The sequence below is a fragment of the Sphaerodactylus townsendi genome, linkage group LG09 (assembly GCF_021028975.2).
Source record: "Sphaerodactylus townsendi isolate TG3544 linkage group LG09, MPM_Stown_v2.3, whole genome shotgun sequence".
Taxonomy (NCBI): Eukaryota; Metazoa; Chordata; class Lepidosauria; order Squamata; family Sphaerodactylidae; genus Sphaerodactylus; species Sphaerodactylus townsendi.
In genome coordinates this window covers 33,571,174-33,594,791 of record NC_059433.1, presented here as the reverse complement: position 1 = coordinate 33,594,791, position 23,618 = coordinate 33,571,174, and the positions used below count along the sequence as shown (strand labels likewise).

The following is a 23,618-nucleotide window of genomic DNA, read 5'->3' as shown; positions in this document are numbered from 1 at the left end:
CCAATACATGGAAGCACTTTTGTGTATAAAACTGAGCATTTAATGCATGTGGGGTTATCACAGAAGCAAGTGACATATTACTCTCTGCTCATTCCACAGTTGAGAGAAACCAGATAGCACTGTGGTAGCAACAAGCAAGGGAGCCAATAAGATTGTGACACAGGAGACATACATATGCATTTGACACTGAGCTGAACTCTTGCAGGCAAAAGCTACTTGCTCCAGGCAACAGGTGGGGTGAGGAGTGTTTTTTATGCAGTAAAGGATCTTTTAATCCTTTTGAGCCATTTCTGTTATCTTAATAAAATGTCGAGAGTGACATCACATACCTGATGTCAATTCTGAATGGCACATTGCTGTCATTTCAATAGATGCCCTGTCCTAGCTCACATTATGCACAGAGCTTTGCTAAGCTGCAGAATTGTAGTTGGAGTATTCTCTCTTATTGGGTATTCTTCTGCACTAGTGTTCTGTCCAGGAGAGGTTGAAGCTTCAGGTTGTAACCAATAGCAGTGTGCATTTGGCTTTGTTGAACATTTAAACTGCCTCCATTGAAACCTATGGGGAATCTTTGTGGGGCTTTGGAGGGTTTTTTTTTAAGGTACAGGAACCAAATTTACAACATAGCTGCTAGTGACTCTCCTTATAAGAACCCCTAAGTATGGTAACAATTGGGTCAGGGGAATCTATTTCATGGGCCCCCAAATGGATGAAAAAATAGCCAAATCTTTGCCAAACTCAGTCACTAGCAGCCAAGTGGTAAAGTTGGTGCCACTACTTAGTTCCCCGTGTTGCTTTCCTGGTAATTGCAAGTTTTTATTGTATAGGCTGTGGGCCTGCTTTGGGTTGCCACCTGTAGGATGCTGGGGCCCTTGCCAATTCTATCAACTGCCAAGTTACTGTAAGGTAGGGCTAAGTTCCTTTAAGGGGGTGGGGGATGCTGTGGGCATGGCACCTTGATCCACGCCCCACTCCTCACCTGTGACACTCTCAGAGCTGGGTCCCTGATCCTGCCAGCCTATGACTGGTTCTATCTGTCCTATCCATCACAGCCCTCCTGTCACAACTTGTGGCTGTATGCAGCATGGCAGCACTCTCAGGGCACTGACGCAGCTGTGGCCTCTGCAACCCAGCTTCTTGGTCTTTTTCCTTCTTCCCGGTTTCTGCTAGAACCCTTTAAAGAGTGGACTAGCAGTGCCATGATTAGACCAGTGGCCAACTGCCACAGTGCAAGCAGATCTTAAGATTGTACTGCAAGCTTTTCTTACACAGTATTACAAGCTTCATTTCAAATTTGGCACAGTGGGAAGACTGATCTTCCTCAGACAGCTACTGGAGCATCAGTGAAGGAAGAATGAAACATGTTCATACTAAGTTCACCACTCATCCTTTTTTTCTTTTTTGCCATCAAACCACAGCTGACCTATGGTGATTCCATAGGGTTTTCAAGGAAAGGGACATTGGGAGGTGGTTTACCATTGTGTTCCTCCATGTCATGCCCTGGTATTCCTTGGAGATCTCCCATCCAAATTCTAGCCAGGATCAGGGTTGAATGTGTGACTGGCCCAAGATTACCCATGGCATGAGGAAGTGTTTGAATCAGGGTTTCCCAGATCCTAGTCAGACACCTTAAATAGCGTACCAGGCACATTCATACTACCAGCATTGAAATCACATTTCCAAGAGTTGTTTTTTTTAAAAAAATAATACTGTCACATCATATTTTTATAACTGACTTTTTCAAAATGAATTTTCAATTTGCAAAAATACTATAGTATTTGGTGTGTGTAGGAAAAAAGTTCTTATCCTTTGTTACTTAGCCATATACTTACTTTGTGCTTTCATCAAATGAGGGCATTGATCCCTGCCATAATCACGCTTTCAGATGATTTGAAATTCTGGTTCCCACTCTGAAAGTAAAAGAAGCCCTTCTCTAGTCTTTAAAATTACGGTAAGAGCAGAAGAAATATACAAATGCATACATTTATAAATATTCCTGCACATGCATGTATCTTACCTGGCTGACATGGCTTCCAAAGAACAAAATATTCACAAGGGTAGATTTATCAACAGTGACTAAGCAGGTCAGCTAAATGGAATCTGTGTATTTACAGGCAGTTTTCTCCAAGTGTACTTGATGCAAAGAGGGAAGGCACATGTTACATTTGTGCTCTGGTTTATATTCTTCATGGATATATCTGGCTCCGCAATGCTGTGCTAGCCTATCCTTTGCTCCAATACAGCAGGGCCTGTATTCTTACAATTTTCCAAGGACTCTGTGCTTACAGAAATGTGTGGAATTGCAGTCAAAGTTTTGTTTTGGTCCTCATCATATGGGAGCATTCATGAACATCATCCAACCATCTGACATCTTACGCAAGTCCATATTCCATCTGTGCCATGCACCCATCATTATACTAAATGGGGAAAAAACTTGCTATATTGAAAAATATCATATGAAATGTTTCTGACCGCTTTAATGTGAATTTCTTCAGTAATACACATAGCACTTCAAAGTGACATTTATAATCTTACATTAAAAATTAAAAGCTATCCCCAAAAAGTAAGTATACTTTCTTTTTTGTTCACAAACAATCAATGCACATTTTTTTAAAAAAATGAACCTTATCGGACCCATTCATTTTCCTAACAAAATAAAAATCCAAATGAATTCCCATCAAGAAAAGAAATTATATTCAAGAAACTACACTCAGTAATTTCGGCCAAACCAGCTATTAACTTTTTGGGTGCTCAAATAAAGAACCAGGTTTGTCACATAGTATTCTTGTGTTTCTTCCATCCAAACCATTTCCACATATACTTTTCCAGTGGCATCCTCATGAGTCATGCAATAGCTGGGTCCAAAATATTTACAGATATCAGGTGTTTTGAAAGTGGATATCAAGCTGACAGGGGCACTAAAACACCAGAATGGTTTTTGTGATTCATCCAGAACAGTCACATCCATAATGCAGCAATCCTACAGCACAAAAAAAGGGGGAGAGGAAAGAGGGAGGGGGAGAGGGAAGGTCAACCAATCTTCATATTTTAACACAACAATTAATTTTGTTAAAGTACTTGCAAAAATAACCCCTTGTTCTGGCAAAGTTCAAATCATCTTTAGTTGGACAGAATAAAGTAAGGCAGATAGCAAGCAGTAGCTTTGAGAGAGAACTAGCCAATTCTGAAAATATCCTTTGCTATATTAATACCTGAAGTGCAAGATACAATAGACAAGGACCAAAGGTGCCAGTCTTTATTTTCACACTTTCAGCAGAGAAAGGCAATGTACCAAGAGTAGCTGTAGACCAAAGGTGACCAGGGTGATCATGGCATCATCACCCCAGTTTTATCAACTTCCAGTGGACTGGTGTTTCACTCTGGTTGAGCCTCCAAGTACTCCCAGACTACACAGTGCTGATAGGGACTATTTTGCTGGCTGTAAAGCAAGTTTTTTTTAACTCTTGTCTCCCCAGATATGGGGGACCTTGAATTTGACAGGTGGGCTGGAAAGGTCTGGATTTTAGACCCACTAGTTCAGAAAAAAATTCAGAATACAGTGTGAACTGTTGAGCTCTTGGAAACAGTCTCCCCCTCTTCTTTGTTTTTCTCCTTATTAGTCTTACTTCCTTTTTCGTTCTTATCTCTTCCCTTCATTTTTTATTGTTATTACGTTTGTTCTACTTACTTCTTAAAAACACTTTTCCTGCAATTCTTTGTTAATAAAATAAAAATTATTTTCAAAAACTGTTCCCGTTTTATCTATGGCTGTTACCAAATTAGAATAGAAATATTTACATCTTTTTTCTAAATTATGTTCTAAGATTAGGAATGTTAAAATGGGGGGCTGAATAAATCCTTCATTAGGAAGATGTTTAGTCTGCCCCACCCCATCAAACTTTCCCAAAACCAATACTTTTGGGGGGTATTGGTAAGACAAGTGGTTGCCGGTGATTTCTTTTTTAAAAAAAGAACAACCCTATTAAGCTCCAGTTTGTTAACCCTTTCACACCTTGCCTTCCTGAATTCCTTCACTGCCAGTGCTGTTACTAGCTGCCTCCATCAAAAGCTCAAGTATCTTCCGCTATCTAAGCCATTTTAAACATAGCAGCACTTGCTCGCCGATCTAATTTTGCCTGCTGAAACAGTTCAACGTCACCCACTAAACTCATTTCAAGATTTTTGTTCTTAATATTTTAAAGGCATTAAATTGTGCTTTCTACATGCTAGTTTATCTTCCATTTAACTGAACAGATTTACTGCAATTTACCTGAACAACACCTTCAAGTGCATCTGTCTTCCAAGAGAGACCAACTTTTCGAAGAGACAAATACTGGGAATTATTTTTGTAACTTATCACTGAAAGCCTCAGGTATCCATTTCTAATGTAATCTATAATAACCAAAAAATATACAATTGCATCAAATGAGAGCCAAACAAGTCTTTATTGGGACATATCAGTGGTCCAGCTATTACATGGGCTGAACTCAGGAGCTAGGTATGTATAACATAACCTAATTCAACCAGTGTACTGACTACATTATGGGATGTACGGACAGTAGGTGCACTGCTTCACTTGATTTGTCCATTTATGAATTTTGCAAAAACAGACTTTTAAATCTGACACAACAACTTCCTTTAAATAATAAAAGTTTACTCTTAGAATTGGAAAATTTTTGATTAATAAAATTACAGCAGCTGGTTGTGATCCAAACTCAAAACAATTCACTGGACTTACCCATCTTTAGCCAAACAAACTCAACGTGGATTTTTAAAGATCTCTATCACCCTTGTTATGCTCAAAAGATCCTAAAGAAATGCTTCCTTAGAAGCAAGGCCAGGTGCCCAAAAAGCATTAGGGATAAATAAAGTTATTGCTGATGGATGGAGGATGTTCATTAGAAACAACTTCTGACCTTTAAAATTATTATTTTAATCCAATGTAGAAATACAAGTTTTATACTTCTTGGGTTTATTAAAAGGGACCTTTGACAACCATTACTGGCTGAGAGTCCAGGATATTAATGTCTAAAATAAATATATGACACTGCTAATTCACTAAACAAAGACCCCTAGAGTTGGCAAATGGGTTATGAATTTGTAAAGCTCTTCACACCAGCCAGGTGATGAATAACAGTTGGCCTTTTAAGAGTTGGGCAGCCAATGACAGCCGATGACTGGAAATCTGCTATTGAGAAGCTCCACCATGGGGGCAGGGAAGGGGAGTGACTGGCCAGAAATTGCTCTGGAGGCCCTATGGGTCCCTGGGGCTTCTGGGTACAGAAACTCCACTGGGTATGTCCCAGGCTTGGTTAGGACTGTTAAAAGTCTTGAGAGAGGAAGCTATAGAGGACAGATCAACAATGGACCCCAGTTCAGAAGGAAGTAGAGCTACAGGAGAAGATTTGGAATAGAACGGTGGTCAGCTCCTGACCCTTTCTTCTTAAGGCTAAGGGAAGACACTTTAGCCAAACTGGACCTTGGTGTGTGACCACTGGAGCCTGGGATCCCACAATATGTGTGTGTATGTTTTAAAATATGCTACTTTTGAAATATTTTACAGCAATATTATCTTATCATTCTTTGGGTCTTATAGTGGAAGGAGAGCCAACCATATTGGTCCTTTGGACAGTTTTGGAAAATGGCAGAAAAATGCCATAAATGGCTTCCACAGAGCAGGGAAATCACAACATGGATGATCTACAGCAAAGCCAATCACAGAACTCTGGGAGGTGGTTCTGCAAAACACTGGGAGTTTGTAAACCACATGTCCTCCTACAATGCAAACAACTGCTTCCTAATCACTGCTCTCTGCAGACAAAAAGGTTTTCTGAGGCATCCCCATATGAAAGACATAGAAAAAGCTACATCTGGCTGTATGCATTGTGGGAACTGATGGTCTTCGTTGCAATAAGTAAAGGAAATTTGATTCAAGTGAAGTTAAAGGGAAAAGATACCAAGACCACAAACATAAGGAAATTATGGTCAAGCAGAGAGCAGACTGAGATGCACTTCCCAGGATACGCTCAGTTTGTCAAGTGGCAAAGAGCAACAAGAAGTTCCTTTTTCCTGTTCCATTCAAGACCCTTTAAATTTATCAGCAAATGAGCTGATTTATCAGCAAATTTATCAGCAAATCAGCACATTTCAGAGGATGACACCCTAACCCTTTTGAACCTGCAGGCACTTTCGGAAATCTGACACAACCACAAAATGTCAAGGAGTGCAGTCATGCGTAACTCTAATGGTACCTCTTCAACTTTTCAGGCAGAAATTCTATTTAACAAGATGACCTTTAAAATGAATGTGTTGTTTCAAAATACTTCCTAGCAAACATTTGACATTTGACCTGTTCATCAAACCAACTGGACATATGCAGTAATTAAGCAAATAAGGAAACATAAGCTGCTGACCTGAGCTAATTAAGACCACATCCTGTAATTTCTTTGGATAAATTTTAATCTGCCTTTCTATTATCACAGAGCTCAGGACAAAGCCCCCCCCCCCCCCCCCCACTCCTGCAACAATTATTCTAGGAGTAAATTCAGCAGGGCAGTAGGTCAGTTCAAAAGCTGTGGCGCAAACACATACACACAAAGAACACAAAACTGCTAGACGCAGTCCATCAGAATAATTACAGGCATCAGAATTGTCTAAACCATTTCCTGTTTCTTCTTGCATATCCTGGAGATTTAAATTCCACTTCAAGCTTACATTTCTTTCCCACTTTTGGGTGCCTGCTCCCAATATGGCGTCACTGTCTCCCCGCTCCCCACCTTCTCCAGATATGCAAATACAGTCTTGCTTCACTCAGTCACAACTTGAGGGGGAACAACTTAAACATAAGAGTCTAGGGAAGGGACAGATATGCAGCATCCATGAAAGTAAAATCTTTCACAGCATTTTATACAGTGCCACCTAAGATTCAGTGGACCCATGTGTAGGCATGTGATTTGAGCATTACCTTTTTTACAAAACAGACTGCGAAATGTTCCACACATGTAAGTATTTCCTTTGCTGTGCATATCAATGTGCAGCTGATACCCATGCAGCCCGTATTCTGGGTCAATATCATCGAAGATTGCCTTATCTGGGGCTACAGCATATGTCCTAAAACGGGGGGGAACAAACCACCCATTAAGAAAAAATGCCAGATATCTCCAAATAACATACTAGTTAACAAAGAAACTCTTCAGACATATTTCTCTTAGTAGCTTTCAACTCATATTAAGTGAGGTCATTAGGTAGTGGCTTAGTGCATGGGTCAGCAACCTTTTACACTCAAAGAGCCATTTGGACCCATTTTCCACGGAGAAGAAAACACATGGAGCCACAAATACTTTTTGACATTTAAAATGAAGATAACACTGTATTTTGGTTTTTTACGTTTATGCTTTGTATAAAACAATTATAACATGTTGCTTATGAAATCCACGAAGTGCTACAGAGAAAAATATGTTTTATTTATGTAAAGAACACATTTTTAACAGGGAGGAGGGGGATTCTCCATGCTCCCACATGAACGGGGAGCGTGCAGCCAGTGGCCCTGGCCTGAGCCAGGCGCCACTTTTTCTCCCCCCCTCCCTGCAGAGAGGAGGGGGATTCTCCACACTTCCCCACAAACGGGGAGCGTGTAGCCAGCGGCCCTGGCCTGAGCCGGGCACTGCTTTTTCTCCCCCCCCCCCCTCCCTGCAGGGAGGAGGGGAATTCTCCACACTTCCCCACAAATGGGGAGCGTGCAGCCAGCGGCCCCAGCCTGAGCCGGGCACCATTTTTTCTCCCCTCCCCTCAGGAGAGGGGGATTCCACACGCTCCCCAGGAAGGGGCAGCCACGCCGGGAGCTGCACCACAAGCAGGAAAGAACCATTTGCAGCTCGCGAGCCGTGGGTTGCCAACCCGTGGCTTAGTGTAAGAGAATCTGCTTTACATGCAAAAGTCCTCATTTTTGGTATCTCTTGTTGAAAGGATCCGCTAGCCATGTATGGTGTAATAGTTAAGGGTAGTTGACTCTAATCTGGAGAACCAGGTTTGCTTCCCCATCCTTCACATGAAGGCTGCTAAGTGACCTTGGACTAGTCATAGTTCTCTCAGAACTCTCTAAGCCTCATATACTTCACAAGGTACTATTGCTAGAAGTGGAAGGGATGACAATTGTAAGTCACGCTGAGACTCCTTAAAGGTAAAGAAAAGCAGGGTATAAAAAACAACACTGCTTCTTCTAATTGGTGCTATGAAAGACTTGTACCTGCGACCCTCATAGTGGCTCAATGGAAGAGAATCTGCTTTGCATGCAAAAGTCCTCATTTTGGCATCTCTACTTAAAAGGATCTGCTAATTGACTTCTACCTGAGACCCTGGAGAGTCACTGACAGTCAGTGTTGACCTTGACATACCACTGGCCAGTTGCTTAATATAAAGCAATTTCATGTATATCTCAGCTCAGATCCTTAAGCCATTATTTTAGCAGCCTTTTAAAAAACAGCAGTTGACCTACTTGGATTTAAACATCCTTGTAACTCCTTGCTGGGCCTCAAGACCTTGGGCATATGGCTGCCCTCCCAGCATCCTTCCTGGCCACCTGCGTTATATCTATGCACCTAAACTACCTATTTATACAATGTTTAGCCCCATACCTACTCTGTGCCTTCCCAAAATCAGAGGTCCCTTCTTCATTCTACCCCCTACGCCCTGTTGTCTTTTTACTTCTTTTAGCCAGTTCATCCTTAAATTCTTTGGAGTTTGACTGCTGCCTAATTGCTCTCCATGCCCAGCTCAGCCTCTCCTTCTCTGGTGGCTTCTTCACAGCCTGAAACGAGATCTGCTGTGATCTCAGGTCTCTCACAGACTATGCTCCCTTTCTTATCTGAGCAACTTTCACCATTTCTAGAGCCTCTCAATCTCCATCTCTCTGCCTCCTCAGCCTGTCTCTCTGCTGCTGTTCCTCCATGGTCATCTCTCCAACCACCGAACTTTAAACCTTGAGGGTGGCCTGCCCCAAATCTCATTCTCATAGCAGCGATGGGGTGTCACTTCCAGCCCAATTAATTTTCCCCTGGCCCAGGATGTGGGAAATGTCCTACCGCTACTTACATTTTGCGAAGCAGGCTTGCCAGCCACAACTCTTATAAACAAAATAATCTGCCTGCTTGAGGCTTGGACAGTTTTCAGTCATCTGAGTTGAATACCAATTTGTTTATAAAAATGCATCCCTTGAGAATTATACTTAAGAATCAATATGAAGTATAAAAGATTTGGTTTTTATCAGATACTTATTACAATTGTTCAATCACTCTTACTGCATTGAGCTTCACGTGCTAAACTATATGTTTTTGGTTTTTTGGGGCAGCAGCAGAGAAGCAAATGTAGTTTTTCCCTTGGACAGAGAACACTTCTAAACATAACACCAAATTAATCTGGCACTTATATTTAAAAGTTTCAGAAGAAGCCCTTAACTATGCCTCCTTAATGATTAAGTAATTTAACTCGAGCCTTTCTGCTATCCTTTGCAACAAAAATAGCATAAACACTGTCCAGCATAATTCACATCATTGTTTAAAATGAACTACAATTCTAAATTATACCACAGCACCTATTTCACCTTATTTTGCATAATGATGCTACATGCAGCAAAATACAACTGAAATCAGTACTTACGCTGTAGCAGAGCCAAGGATGCTTCGCTCAATAAGCTGATGGTAATGAAGACATGCCATAACAAAAGCAATTTCATTTTTCTACAAAGTTAATCACAGAGAACATATTTTTCAGAACAAAGCATTTAATTTTCCCGCAGCTCTTTCAGAAGTGAAAATAAATTTAAACACAAAGAAAGGCTGTTTCTTCATGCTCCAGAATTACTGGTACTTTAACACTATTTTTAAGATATTTCAGCAAGCAGGCTGTAATTCATACATCTGTTATTATATACAGCATTACAGCACAAATGAACTTTGCCACCGGACACACGAAGAAACCATATCTAAAAGAGAAGGCGAATAAGCAACAATTTTATGTAATATAACTAGCTTCTACAGAAAAAAGAAGAAGAAATAAAACTAGCAAAACCCAACCATTATCAGCAGCCTGATCTCTGACTCGTAGTCAGTGGGACAAGACAATATGAAATCCTGATTAGGCACAAAATACACCTGCTTAGCACGATCCTTCTGCAGCAAAGAAGCTCTAAGGAAGCAGTCTTGTTCAATCCAAATGCAAAGCAAATAGAAGAAGCACAGAACTATCCCAATTTCTACTTAGTTTCCCCAAAATAATCACAGGTTCCCAAAGCTTCATACATAATTCCATTAATTGTATGTTTGGGTATTCATGCTATTTACTGACTGGGTGAATATTTAGTATCGCAGATCTTTGTTAACTTTGAACATATACCCAATTCCACTGTTTTACATCTATTCTTATGTTAAGGAAGCACACAAATGTAGAACAGATTATTGTGATGCAATTACATCATTTCTTTTTCTTGCGTAGTTTGTAAGAAGATTAAGAGATCACACACCTGTTGCTTAGAACTGCCTTTACCATGGACAGTTAGTTGGAAAAGTTACAGAAAAAGGCCAGACTAACTGCTTTTCAAGAGTTGTGACTGGCCTTTTTGTCTTACTATATCAGATGATTTCATATGCACTTGCTAATTGGCAATTTGCATTTATATTGCTTATCTCTTATTTAGTAGCAGCCAATCAGATATCTAGGAATACAACATGAAGGTGATAAATCAAACTTAGAAAAAGATAAGACTGGTATTTTGAACCAAAAAAAATGGTGCCCTGAACAGCAGCTGAAAAAAAAAATCTAAAAAACTCAGCTTTTTCAGCTTTATGGGATTTTCTAAAGGCTCCAATGGGAGCCATTAAATCCTGCAGCTCCATTTGGGTCCATGGGGAACATGGGGATTATTTCTGGGGCTCTAAGAGAAGGAGCTGTTTTTTAAGGCAGAAGCACCAGGTCTGCAGCATAGCTGCTAGTGACTCTCCTTACAAGAACCCCCCAAGTTTGGTAAAGTTTGGGTAGGGGTCCAATTTTATTGGCTTACAAATGGAAGAAAACATTGGGGCCTCCTGACTAAATAGTTTCCAAACTTTGATACATCCTGGTTACAAAATATCTATTGTTTATAAAATCCAAATTTTCCTCATTTCATGGTTTTATTTAATCTGCCAGTTTATTTTCTGAAACCCCTCTGCAAACTTGGCTTTACCATATCCCATGAGGTTTTTTTCATTAAGCCACTCTTGTGCCATATGTTCTAATTTATAAAGGAAGAAGGGGGGGAGGATTCCCTAACCTTCTTAAGTGTGGGGCGGAAAGAACAATACAAGAGAAGTCATAAACCCCTGGAATGATAGTGGTGGTGAATGAGGAGGAAAATAATTAAACACTGAAGGAGATCTGTTATAGAAAAGATAGTCCAATCTTATCAAATCTCGAAAGCTAAGCAGGGTCACTCTGGTTAGTATTTAAATGGGAGACCATCAAGGAGTACCAGAATATGCAGAATCAGGCAGTGGAGACCACCTCTCTTGCCTTTAAAATCCTATGGTGTTACCATAAGTCACCTGCAACCCAAAGGCAGAAAAGGCAATAGTTATGTTTTAATAAAAAGGCTTAGAATGGAAGCAGAGACTCTCTAACAGTATCTATTTGCGTACAGACTGAACCTATCACGGAGATATATGTCGCGGAAAACTCACTTTCCTAGGGCTTCTTAAGGATGCTTATGCCTGAATCAAGCCTGACCAGATTTATCCTGAACAAGCCATAAACAATACTGTGTGAGGAAAGTGATCTTACATTCCAAAGTCCCAGCAAGACTCCATGTTCAACATGGTAGAGTTCAACAAGTGCATCACATCCAATCATTTTAGCATTTTGAGTCAGATTGGCAATCTGGTATTCAGAAATGAAAGAGCGTCGCCAAGGCCTTTAAAAAAATGTCAAGTTAAGTAATTATCAGACTTTGGTAACAGAAGCTGTCAACAATTTCTTCACAACAATGATTGGCAACATAACAAATAAAAGCAATTCATAAGAGAAGTCTGGACACAGTGTATAACATACTTCTCTCTGTGATACACCTCTGAAGATACCAGCCACAGATGCAGGTGAAACATTAGGAACAAGATCTACCAGACCACGGCCACACAGCCTCTAAAACCCACAACAACCAACATTGAAAATGATGCTGTTTGGGGGATGGGTGGGGAATTTACCCTGAAACAGCATCACTTTCAATGTTGTGTAAAACTAGAGAGCCCAGAGTCTCCCTTTAAGGTGATTCTCCCTTTAAGGGGGATTTGAAAGGAGAATCTGGGCTCCCTAGTTTAAACAACATTGAAAATGATGCTGTTCCAGGGTGGACCCCCCCTCCCCCCCGAACAGCATCTCTTTCAATGTTGTTTAAACTACGGAGCCCAGAGTCTCCCTTTAAGGTAGATTTAAAAAGAGAATCTGGGCTGTCTAGTTTAAACAACGTTAAAAGTGATGCTGTTTCAGGGTGGACTCCACCCCCCCCCACCCCCCGCTTCAAAAAATAGTATCACTTTCAATGTTGTTTAAACTAGGGAGCCCTGCGTGTGTTCAGATTTGTGTGTTGGGGCATGTTCTATAATGTGATGGTGACTTGGAGATGACCTGGTGCAAAAAATGTTGTTTGGTTGTGGTGGGGGAGGGTTTTCCCCTCCCCCACCAAGTCAAGACACAGGCACAGGCGCAGATAAAAGCTGTTCAACGAGTAGGAAAGAGAAGAATGCAAGGACAGGGGGAAAGATCTGGGAAGTGCCTAGAGTTGCCAACTCTGGCTTGGGATATTTCTGGAGACTCAAGGGGGGTACCTGGAGACTGCAGGGCTGGAGTGAGGGAGAAGCTATGTTATCTAGAGATCAGTTTTCGTTACAGAAGAACTCCAGACTCCATCTGGTGGTTGATAACCTTGGAAGCAGATATAGTGTGAGGAAGGGGATGAAGGAAAAAGTGGCCTTGCAGGTCCTAGTAGGTTCTCAACTTGCATTTACTGAAATCACATTACTATCAGTGTGGGGGAACAAGTTCTTAGTCAACAAATAATTCACCAGCAAGTTCAGGAAAATACAGCTACCAACAAAAAAAGGTCAAAAAATTAACTTACCCATTCTTGAGATCAGTTTTACCCTCACCTAGAAGCACCGGTGTCACTCCATATAAACGCAGACAAGACAAAGTGTCTAAACAAGGCCAATTTATCCCATGCCAAAATACAGTAATGGAGATCTCGTTAAAATAAATGTCTGCCTGATCCATTGCATGTTCATTGCAATTTTTTTCCCTTAATACGATCATCCATCTCAAGTCAGACCTTCTGTTATCAGAGAAATAAAGATTGTACTTAGAAGACTGTACTTAGATTGTACTTTAAGATTGTACTTAGAAATACAGAATACGGAAATTTCTACCATGACCAGAAATTCCCAGGAGAAAGGTAATATTTTCCACCCTTTTTATTTCAAATGAGGAATATTACAAGATATTCCCATCACAAACATATAGCTGATACTTCAATTCAAGACTATTAACATCTTAGAGACCAATAAGAGTTTCAGGATATAAAGCTCATTTCATTAGACAAAAATAGAAATGGAGATCATTTTAATCTCCCAGGTAATTCCATTATTGACTTGAGAGCGGAAGTCCTCAAAAAAAGAAATTGCAAGGGGAAATAACAATGCAAGATTATTGAACTTGAGCAAATTTACAAATTCAAAGCAATGCCCCCAGAACTAAATAGGGTTCTTATCTCACCACAGATGCTAATTTTCAGCCTCCAAGAATCTACCCCCTGCTCTAATCAAGCCAATTACAATATGCATGGTATATCTGCATCATTTTCAAGGATTCCTTACAACATTCCTCCCAATTTCTGACTAGATGAAAGGACTCGGAGATCTCCATTTCTACTCCTGTCTGATAAAAGGGGCTTTGACTCGCGAAAGCTTATACCATGCAACTCTCCTGGTCTCTAAGGGTGATACAGGAATCAAATGCAACTGTTTTATTGCAGATCAACTTTTTTCCTTTAATACGATCATCCATCTATGAAACCACAAAGCTGGCAAAACATGTAAAAATACTACTTCAGAATTAATAATTTTCATTACTTAAATAATAATCAGAAACAAGTAAATTACCCCATTTGCTCACAAAATAAATATGCATAGCTATAAAAACAGAAAATAAATTGTATATGTATAAACCTCTTTTTAACACAGCTTACTTGATAGCATTTTTGGTTTCAACTGGAAGGCCTGTGTAGGTGTTTACAGGCCTCAGAAGCTGAATTATTCTAGCTTTGCCAGACGCTATTTTTCTTACAATGTACTCCTTCTTCCAGTATCCCGATTCCCTAGGTTGGGAATCATAAGGATTCGAAGAGACAGCTGATTTTTGCACCACTTCAGTCCTCCATTTGTCTCTTTTAGGGAGAAATGACTTGGAGTATATTTTTAACCAGATCATACTGAGAGAGAAAACAGACACAGCAACAAAAATGACAACTGAATCTTTTAAAAACATACACGAATAAAGGTAAGGTATAAAACTATTTTTAGAAATCAATTAAAGCATTATAAAGCACTAAAGACTAATATTTTAAAATACTTGGATTTTATGTTAAAATGGATTTTAACTTGATGATCCATTTTCTAGCGGCATCTTAATGATACTGGGCTACACAACAATTTCTTGAAGGAGAATAAGACAAGCAGTTCACATATCGGACCATCAGACTGGGCAGACTACATTTATACTAATACAAAAATATCAGTTAACGTAACAATACCATCCACTTGAAAAAAAATGTATTTCTTTACCCAGACAATTAAGTATAAAAGTAAATTAAGAAGCTAGACTGGTCACATTATCATGTCAAAATAACTGATATGCTTCCTTACTTGTCATTGGACAGATGATAAAAATGTTTATTCGTGCAGCTAACACACAGCAGAGTCACAGCATCCAGATACGAGAATATCTTCAGTATTACTTCCGAGGGTAAACTAGAGGATGAAAGTGAAAAAATGCTGCACTATTGGAACAGAAATAAAAAAGGAGCAGTTTGACTTGGAGGAGGGGAGAAATGAAAGAGATGGAGAGAGAGTTTTAACCTGCACCCACCCCAGGGAATTTAGAAGACTGTAGGTCTTCACTTCTTCTTTGTATCCTTGCTCAGTGTCATGTTTTAACAATCTGTGTGTACTCTTTTATTTTTGTTTATTAAACCTCCTTATATTTTAAAAGCTCAGACTTGCTTTCCATAAACACATAATTCAGTTTTATAATCCAAAGTGCAGTAAACAGCCCAATCTAGGTCTCTCCAATGGGAAGGGACAGTGCTGCAGTGGTGCCACCCGGCCACCTCCACAAAGGACTTCTTTGCAGCATGGGAAGCTCAAAAAAAGAAAACACTGGCCAGCTAAAATCCCCATAGGGAATATTGGATATACACCACGAAAAATGTGATGTACATCCAATGCCAGTTCGTCAGCATGTGGGGGGCTAGGAGAGCAGTGGAAGCCGGTTGTAATGTGTTTCAAATGTGTTTAATGCACAGCAAGAGCTGTGCGGTGGCCATTTTAATGAACTCTTTGGGACTTTCAAGCCAATACTCCTTTGGGCTTTTGGAAAGCCAAGGGTATAATGGAAGTCATTAATTTCATAAGGGAGGAGGTGGGATCAGAAACTCTGCATTGGTGAACAAGTCCGCCCTCCCCCCCTCCCCAGTCCTGCAGAACAGCCTGGCACAGGGAGGCAGAGAAGCCACAGAGAGGGAGAGTGTCTCTCGGCAGCTGTCTCTCCCCCCACCCCTGTCCAGACGCTTCAGGCACTTGCCTTGGTTGCAGGCCTTCTGGCTCACCCAGCCACTGCCTGTGGCTGGCTCATTGTTTGGGCCTGGGCTCCTGTCCTTCATGAGCCTCCATTTCCCACGGTGGAGGTTTCCTCGCCGCAATGAAGCGGGCTGTTTTGAGCACGTTGAGGAACCCTCATCCAATGGGCACGCCTATTGGCTGAGGGTTTGTTGTCGCAATGTAAATGAATTATATAGAGTAAGATATTTGAGAGACAGAAATGTAAACTGATGCACCCCTTGTTACTGTACCATATTAGTATCTTAATGTCTGCTATTTGGCAGGTATGAAAAAAATCAGTCAAAATTCAAGAACAAATTTTGTAGTAAACAAAAGAAAGTTATTTTGGACAGAAAGTCTCATAACAGCATCTTTGGATCTCAGGGAAAGATTTATAACAGTGAAAACACTTCACTGTTTCATGAAATCTTCATGGTACATGTTTTAAATTAATTAATGTTACTAAAAAGGATTTCACTCATTCCAAAGCAGCAAATATTTAATAGAAGGTTCCCCCTTCCAATGCTACTTAAAAATGTCCAAATTTCTCCTCTGGAACAACTTCAGAAAGCCTTCGGAAAAAAAACATGGGCATCTCCCACAAATTTTTCCAGGTCTTCACACTTCTGTAAATTTGAATAGCATTTTCATTCACACAAATGAGTGTTGTCAATGTTATACCATCAAAGAAATTCAACTTGGCGTTTAAAGTTTCAGAGAATCAACATACACCAGCATGCAAAAATAAACAATATTTTCACTTGAATAAATTACTCAAATCACAAGAAAATCCTATTTAAAAGAGACAAATGTTCTTGTAAAAAGACTATCACTTCAATCTAACTTCCTGACTATCAGTGGCATTGTGCCCATGGGGGGGTGCGATGCCCTGGGCAGAGACGTGTGGCAGGGGCGTGGTGGGGGCGTTCTGGGGCAGGGCCACAGGGTGTGCCCGCCCCGGACACAGTTTCCCCTCACTCCACCTCTGCTGACTATAATCAAAAGAGCTCTTCTAGAAATAATACTATCACTGACCTCAGCTAGTCTTACTTCCTTGCAAAAATATTTAAGAGTATGTTTGTATCATGAGAAAATATTATTTACCTCTCAATTCCAGTTGTACAAATCGATTTAACACAGGGCTTCCAATGCTGCTTTTTCATGTGCGTCATTTTGTTTTCAGAGGACTCCATGGCTGTAGCAGTTGAGCATCTGGACACAACGTTAGAAAAATAATAATCCATTATATCATCAACTGGAAAATTCTATGAAGAAGCATTAAGACAAGTTTCTATGAAGACAACAGAATGATCAGACAAAATTCTATGAAGTAGAATTAAGACAAGAATGATCAGTATGTTGTATCCAAAGTGTTCCCAGACCATATACAACATACAATCCATTAACAGGAAGGATACCATCATTTAATTATTCTTAACAGCAGTCTACCAGAGATAAATGGGACAGGAAGATAAGGGATAAACAAAGCATCTCCTTGTTAGTTTTGTATATTAAGCTGCATTAAAGGCCCAGAGGAAGGGCCAAAAAAGTGGCAACCCATATAGACAGAGACATGATTGCTGTTTGAACAGTATTTTATTGCTATTTCACCATGGTGAAGGGAACGGAACAGGTTCCTCTGAAAGCAAAAATAATAAACAGAAAATAGCCATTTTCTGACATACTGGGGAAATGAGAGAAATAAATTCTAAGAAAACAACTAACAAAAAAAGCAAAATTTAACAGGAAGAGAGTCTTAATATTAGGCAACATGGTTTTCCAAGTGTAGAATTTTTAAACATTTGTCCTATTGATCTGACTTATGCCCAACTTTCTCCCCAATGGGGATCCAAAGTGATTTAATCATCCATCTCTTCTCCATCTTATCCTCACAATATGTATGACTAGTCTAAAGTTACCTGGCAAGCAGAGTGTGAATCTGAACCTGGATCTCCCAGATCCCAGTCCAGCATTCTAACTACTACACGTCAACTACAATAACAGAGTGTGAAGAAATGGCTTTTTCCACTTGAGGTTTGAAGGGAACATTTTAACTTTTTTTTCCCTCTGGGAAGGAGAAAGGGGGAAGTCAGTTCAACTGCTTGCCAATCTACCCTTTCAGAAATGGTAATAGAAATCCACTCTGTTTCACATATGTTAAGCCGGTCAGTTGAGGTACAACGGCTGAGAAAACTGTATTAGAATATAGTCCCGAATGAATATGAGAATTATCATTCAGTATTACACACTTCCTTTGTCAAAAACATTATTTGGACATTACTGAACATGGTACTTTGAGACAAGAGCATTTATGCCAAAATATATTTTTACTTTCCAACAGATTGGGGGAGCAGGGTTAGGTAGGAACTAGGACCCATGTGGAGCATTGTACAACAAAGAAGGTCCGGCATGCTTTGTTCTGTAGCAGAGGAATATACAATCTGCTAACATCTTTATGTGAAACACAGTAGTAGTGGGATGGGTTGTTTCCCCTCCCCCTGCCCTTATACAAGCGGGGATTGGAGATTTAGAGGTTCCAAAATGCTAGAAAGGACTTCAGGAAGAAAACTCAATTTGGTGATGTGCTAAAAGTTTGCTTGTAAACATTGTGGTCTTCATAAATACTCTTTAACTTTGGATGGTGGTAACAGTTCTCTGTACCACATCTAAAACCTCCACTGTCTTGAACAGGCTATTTTTAAAAGGGGGGGGGGCAAGTGGGGAGGAAGCAGTTATCTTTCAGGGCAGTAAAGCAGCCAGTAAATCATCCCATGGTGCCCAGGAGTGAGGAAGCAGGAGACAAGGAGGCAAGGATTTAGAGTTTGGAAGGGAAGCTGAGGGGTCCAAACCCTCCCAGCGGGCAATTTCCACAATGGTCAAGGTGGTGGCAAGGTGATGGAGAGAGACAAACCCATCCAGACAAACAGTTAGGAACCTCTTGGAGAGGGCAGGGTTGGAATAGGGCTTGCAAATCAGAGCTGGACCATTCACCTCACATGGTTACATATCAAATGCAGTCTAGTCTCCCAAATTAGTCTTGCTTGGTCTTCCATTTACAATCAAAAGTACTTAGTATCCAAAAAAGTTATTAAATGCATGTACATTGTGTGGAGATGGGCCAGAATGTATAAAATTTGTATTTAATCAAGAAACATGGAAGTTGCCTGAACCAAGGATTTGATTAAACAAAATGGTTCTCTGTATAGAGACCAGCAGGCCTGCATGTTAGCAGCTTCTCAGTGAAGATGCAGGCAAGTACAGATAAACATCTTTAAGGTCTTGTAACTACAGAAGCCATATAAATTTATAACCTTGTTTTTCTGGGTTAGAACCAGCAATAGGGGATAGCTAAATCAATGTGATTAATTAAATAAGGAAAAAGTGTTTTTCTATTTATGTTGAATGAACATAGAAATGATAATGAGTGATTCATATTTACTTGTATTTGATCATAATTCTATTGTCTTAGAATCGAAGGTATAATTGTTGTTAGAATCAATATTTGTAAAATCATTTGAAGTTAAATCATTTCTAACTGGTAAAGAAAGTTTTATGACCCTAAGGAATGTCAGAATGCTGCATACCTTAAGGACATCTCTCTCTGGGAGCAAACCAAGAATAACAAGTTATTCTTGAAGACAACCAAGCTAGTTTTCTTTATTGTTGCCCTTTTTTTTATATGGGTAAGAGGTAACAGCATACGCAGCGTTTGAGAGTAACAGAAGGAATGTGAATACCATCGTAGAATAAGTGAGGCTGTTCCTTACTGTGACCCAGGGAGACATGTTCTATCCAATGGGATTTTTAAGGTACATGCTTGTAGCACATGAAAGAGGTATGGATTATGTACATAACTCTTATGATGATGATTGTGTGACGTCTGTATTTTGTGTCTATAAAAATTGTTCCCTTTGTATCAAGGGTGTGCCTCTTACCCTTAAGGGGACACCCTGGTCAGATACTTATGCTGTCCAGTAAACTTATCTTTTGTTTCAAAACTGTTTCTTGGGTGTTTTCTAATTTAGTCTTAAAACTAATTCAGCTGTGCAGGACCAGAGACGTGGTCCTGGCCCCACAGTTTTTATAGCAATTGAAACATAACTTTCCATGAGTCATTTCTATTATCTTAAAGCAAATTTTTCTAGAAGAGCATACTAAGAACCTGAATGGAACCAACACAAGAGTAAGACTTTTTTTCTGCATCATGTGGTTGCTCAGGAAAATCCAGAACAGCACAGAATATCACAATCTGTGAAATCACATCTCACCTTTGTTAACCAAGACTCAGGCTTCCTCCTCACTTTGTGTTTTAAGACTTTCGGTCACACCATAGCTTGCTGTTACATCCAGAACTTGTAAACCAGAACTAGATATCACAGTTGTGAGCCAAGCTAAGAGGTCACAAATTACACGAACAATTGTGGGTCACAAGCAGAAGGTTGTAATGACATGCAACAGCCAGGAAGTGCAGGAAGGAATATGAGACAAAAGAGGAAGGTGACAGAAAGGTGCACATTTGCCTCAGGCTAATTGATACCAAAGAGAGCCACTCTGTGGCATAGTGGTTAAGAGCAGCAGATTCTAATCTGGAAAATTGGGTTCAATTCCCCACTCCTCCACATGAAGCCTGTGGGTGACCTTGGGCCACTCACAGTTGTCCAGAATTCTCTCAGCCCATCCAAGGCTGGCAATGGCAAACCACCTCCAAACAGCTCATGCCTTGAAAACCTTACTGGGTCACGATAAGTCAGCTGTAACTTGACGGCACTTCCCATCACTACCATATTCATACCAAAGCTCAACCACAGGTGTGTGCTAGATGTGGGCCGGCTCAATACAGTTTTCCAAAGAGAGCAGTAACTTCTGCTTATTTTTTCCTGTGGCAACAGAGTCATTTTAGTGGCAACACAATCACTGAAAAGCAGCCTCTGAAACTAATAAGCTTGACAGCAGCAAAAGAGTAAATTCGAATCCCTTCTCAGCCCCTAAATTCACAAGGTAACCTTAAACCTGCAAATCCACCTAAATGCTTTCTAGAGGAGGAATGAGCTGTGAATTGCTGCTTGAAGGAAAGAACTCAGGACTACTTGAAGGAAGGAAAAGCAAACACAAAAACCAGCAGCATTTCATGGAGGGAAGCCCCCCCCCCCTCTCTTCAGCGATGAAAAAAGCGTCACCCGGGGACCTGCTGTCTGAAAGGAAAGGAGAATTAGCAGCATCATTCAGAATCAAGGCACTCGGCTCGCCAGCTGTTTACCTTTCCCCGGCGGGGCAGCCGAGCGGGTCCAAACTATCCCGGCCGGGAGGAGCAAAAAGAGCTGGCGGTCCCGTCTCAGCAGGCCATTGGCCGACGGAGGCGAGACCTGCGGGCTGCGAGGTCCTTCGGCTGTGCTGTTGCAGAATCCAACCGCGTCCAGTCGCCATAACAACAGGTAGCCACGTGGAAGCCGACTGCACCTGCTCGCGCCTTCCCGCTAGAAGGGTGGCGTCCGGGGAAGCTTTCGGGCTGGGCGAGCCAATTCTCTCAACCCCGGGGGGAACCAGGTTGAGAAGTTGGACACTCCACAGACTTTCCTGCTCTTGTCATTTCCTTTTCATTGCTTCCCGTTTCCGTGCAAGAAGAGTTTCCCACTATTAAGAGAGCCCCAGAAATAAATCCAATGTTGTTCAATCCAAATGCAGTGCAATGTTGTTCAATGGGAAAGTTCATTTTAGGATTGGATCGGTAACGAGTCGTTTCTATGTTATGGGACAAACCTGCCTGGCTAATTTTCAGAATCAGACAGCGATGTAACGCCGGCTGCAGCCGTGCAGGCGAAGTTATCGTGAAAGGGAGGGAATTTTTTTTTTATAGACGCCCAGACATTTAGCACTGGCGATTCTACCGGTTGTAAATAAACTTAGGAATCCGATTAGAAAGGTGAAGATGAACAGAGGGAGGAATAGTACTGGAACGGATGTCTGGTGAGCAGAAGCAGCTGGTGCTGTTATTTCTACAGTTGCACCTCCCGCTGGTATGGAATGCAATCCCCCGGAGGTAATCCTATGATTACCACTCTTTATATGCCATTAAAGGTTTTGTATTTGTATTTGTTTGTAATCCTATGATGCCAAATAATCTGACCTGGTTCTCACTGAAGTGGTAAACCTGAATCTAGAGTACAAGTGAGAAGTCAAGTGATTAAACATTGCTTCATAAGGGGAAAAAAAACAATACTCCACTTTCTGTGTGTAAGGATTATTGTTTTTTGTATGGACGAGGGTTCAAAACCATTGCTCTACCTGCAGTCCAAAGTAATTCACTCTCCATAGGTTCCAAGCTTGGTTGAGGACTCTTGCATATTGCTCCCCAGGCGATTATATTTGATTTGCGCGCCGTGATTTCGATTGTGATTCTCGTGCTAGTCGAGTTTTTAAAAAACTCTTTCCAAATGTAGTTTTTGCACTGTTGCTTAAAGTGCAAGCATTTGTTTCTAAATTATTGCACAGCCCTACGATTGCCTTCAGCAAAATAGAAATCTATGTTTGCTTAAACTTTTCGATTTTTGCTGACTTCCTGAATTAAGAGATTAAAATCCGTGTGGGGGGGGGGAGTGAGTTTTGAATGCTCCTCGAATGCAGTTGGAGTATCGCCGCAAGATACAACACTTTGCAGTGTGGTAGTTGTAGTCCTGTTTCCTTAGAAGGCGTGAGCAAATCGGATAGCCTGTAAACTTCACTTCCCAGAGAGCTTTGCATTCATAATGGCGGGGAGGACTGCCATCGTCAGGGATTGCCTGCTGTTGGTGTGTCCTGCGGTTTGTTAAAGTAAATGAAAAAGTGAGAGCTGTAATGTGATAGCCGCCAAACCTCGTTTATGTTGTTTTTCTAGCAGGAGCTGTGCAGGCTTTGCAGATAAAGTAAATTGCAGTACGATGAAGCCAGTTCTTTGCACAGGACTCAAGGAGATTGAATATCATTCATAGAACTCATAGGAGATTTAATATAGTTAGCAGATCTGTGATTATGCTTTCTTTTTTTGTGCGAGGTATTCATTTAAGCAGCAAGCTGCTGCGATCCCCCGTGAAGTGGTCGTGTGTGCGCCACAGGAAAGCGTTTCTAGGGACATGTGTATGTTGCAAGGTGGAGCAAAGGTGGAGCCGCCATGAATCTGTTTTGCACCCTGGGGTAGCATTCGAGAATGTGAAGAGAAAGATCTGGACTTCAGGAGGATCCCTCAAAGCAGGTAGATCTGAAAACAGCAACGCCCGTGTGTCAGTGCCAAGAAGCCAGAAAGGAGGAGCCTCCTTGTCAGCTACTCAGAAAGGTAAGCCATGGTACGTCACCAAAACTGCTTGGCATTCTGTATCTTTCTAACTATGACACTGGGTTATTCTCTGTGTAAACTGATCTGTGTATAACTACTCTAGGTTTTCAATCTATAAATGCTAATATCATTAAGCTGGGATTTATTAAAGCCGTTGGTGTACAGATTCTTGATTGGGACGGACCTATGGTTGATGTGGTTCTCTCAAGTCAAGTGTAGCATGGTACAGTGGCATAAAAGGGAAAGGTGTATGTCTGTGCAAGCACCAGGTCATTACTGACCAGTGGGATGATGTCAAATCACAACCTTTAGTAGGGAGACTTATGGGCTGATTTGCCATTGGCAACCCCAGTCGTCTACACTTTACCCTAACAAGGTGGATACTCATTTTACCAAAAATGGAAGGATGAAAGGCT

The 23,618-nt window shown here is 40.9% G+C and overlaps 1 protein-coding gene across 1 annotated transcript; it reads right to left on the bottom strand.

The window, feature by feature from the left end:
• Positions 1 to 2,452: 2,452 nt before the first annotated feature.
• On the bottom strand, positions 2,453 to 21,477 carry FBXO15 (F-box protein 15). Its single transcript, XM_048507164.1, has 10 exons — positions 21,154 to 21,477; positions 17,001 to 17,108; positions 14,943 to 15,047; positions 14,267 to 14,509; positions 13,145 to 13,354; positions 11,812 to 11,941; positions 9,655 to 9,734; positions 6,965 to 7,110; positions 4,271 to 4,392; positions 2,453 to 2,980 (listed from the first exon to the last, which is right to left on the bottom strand). Exons 1-10 carry the CDS (start codon positions 21,318 to 21,320, stop codon positions 2,711 to 2,713), a joined length of 1,581 nt encoding a protein of 526 aa, XP_048363121.1. The 5' UTR covers positions 21,321 to 21,477; the 3' UTR covers positions 2,453 to 2,710.
• Positions 21,478 to 23,618: the final 2,141 nt, after the last annotated feature.

Bases quoted from the DNA above. Each gene is read 5' to 3' on its own strand.
- FBXO15 (XM_048507164.1), bottom strand. From the start codon at position 21,320: ATGGCGACTGGACGCGGTTGGATTCTGCAACAGCACAGCCGAAGGACC. The intron at 14,510-14,942 runs GTAAGGAAGCAT...TTTCTCTCTCAG, and splicing joins TATCATCTGTCCAATGACAA to TATGATCTGGTTAAAAATAT. The intron at 2,981-4,270 runs GTAAATTGCAGT...TTTGTGCTGTAG, and splicing joins CACTTGAAGGTGTTGTTCAG to GATTGCTGCATTATGGATGT.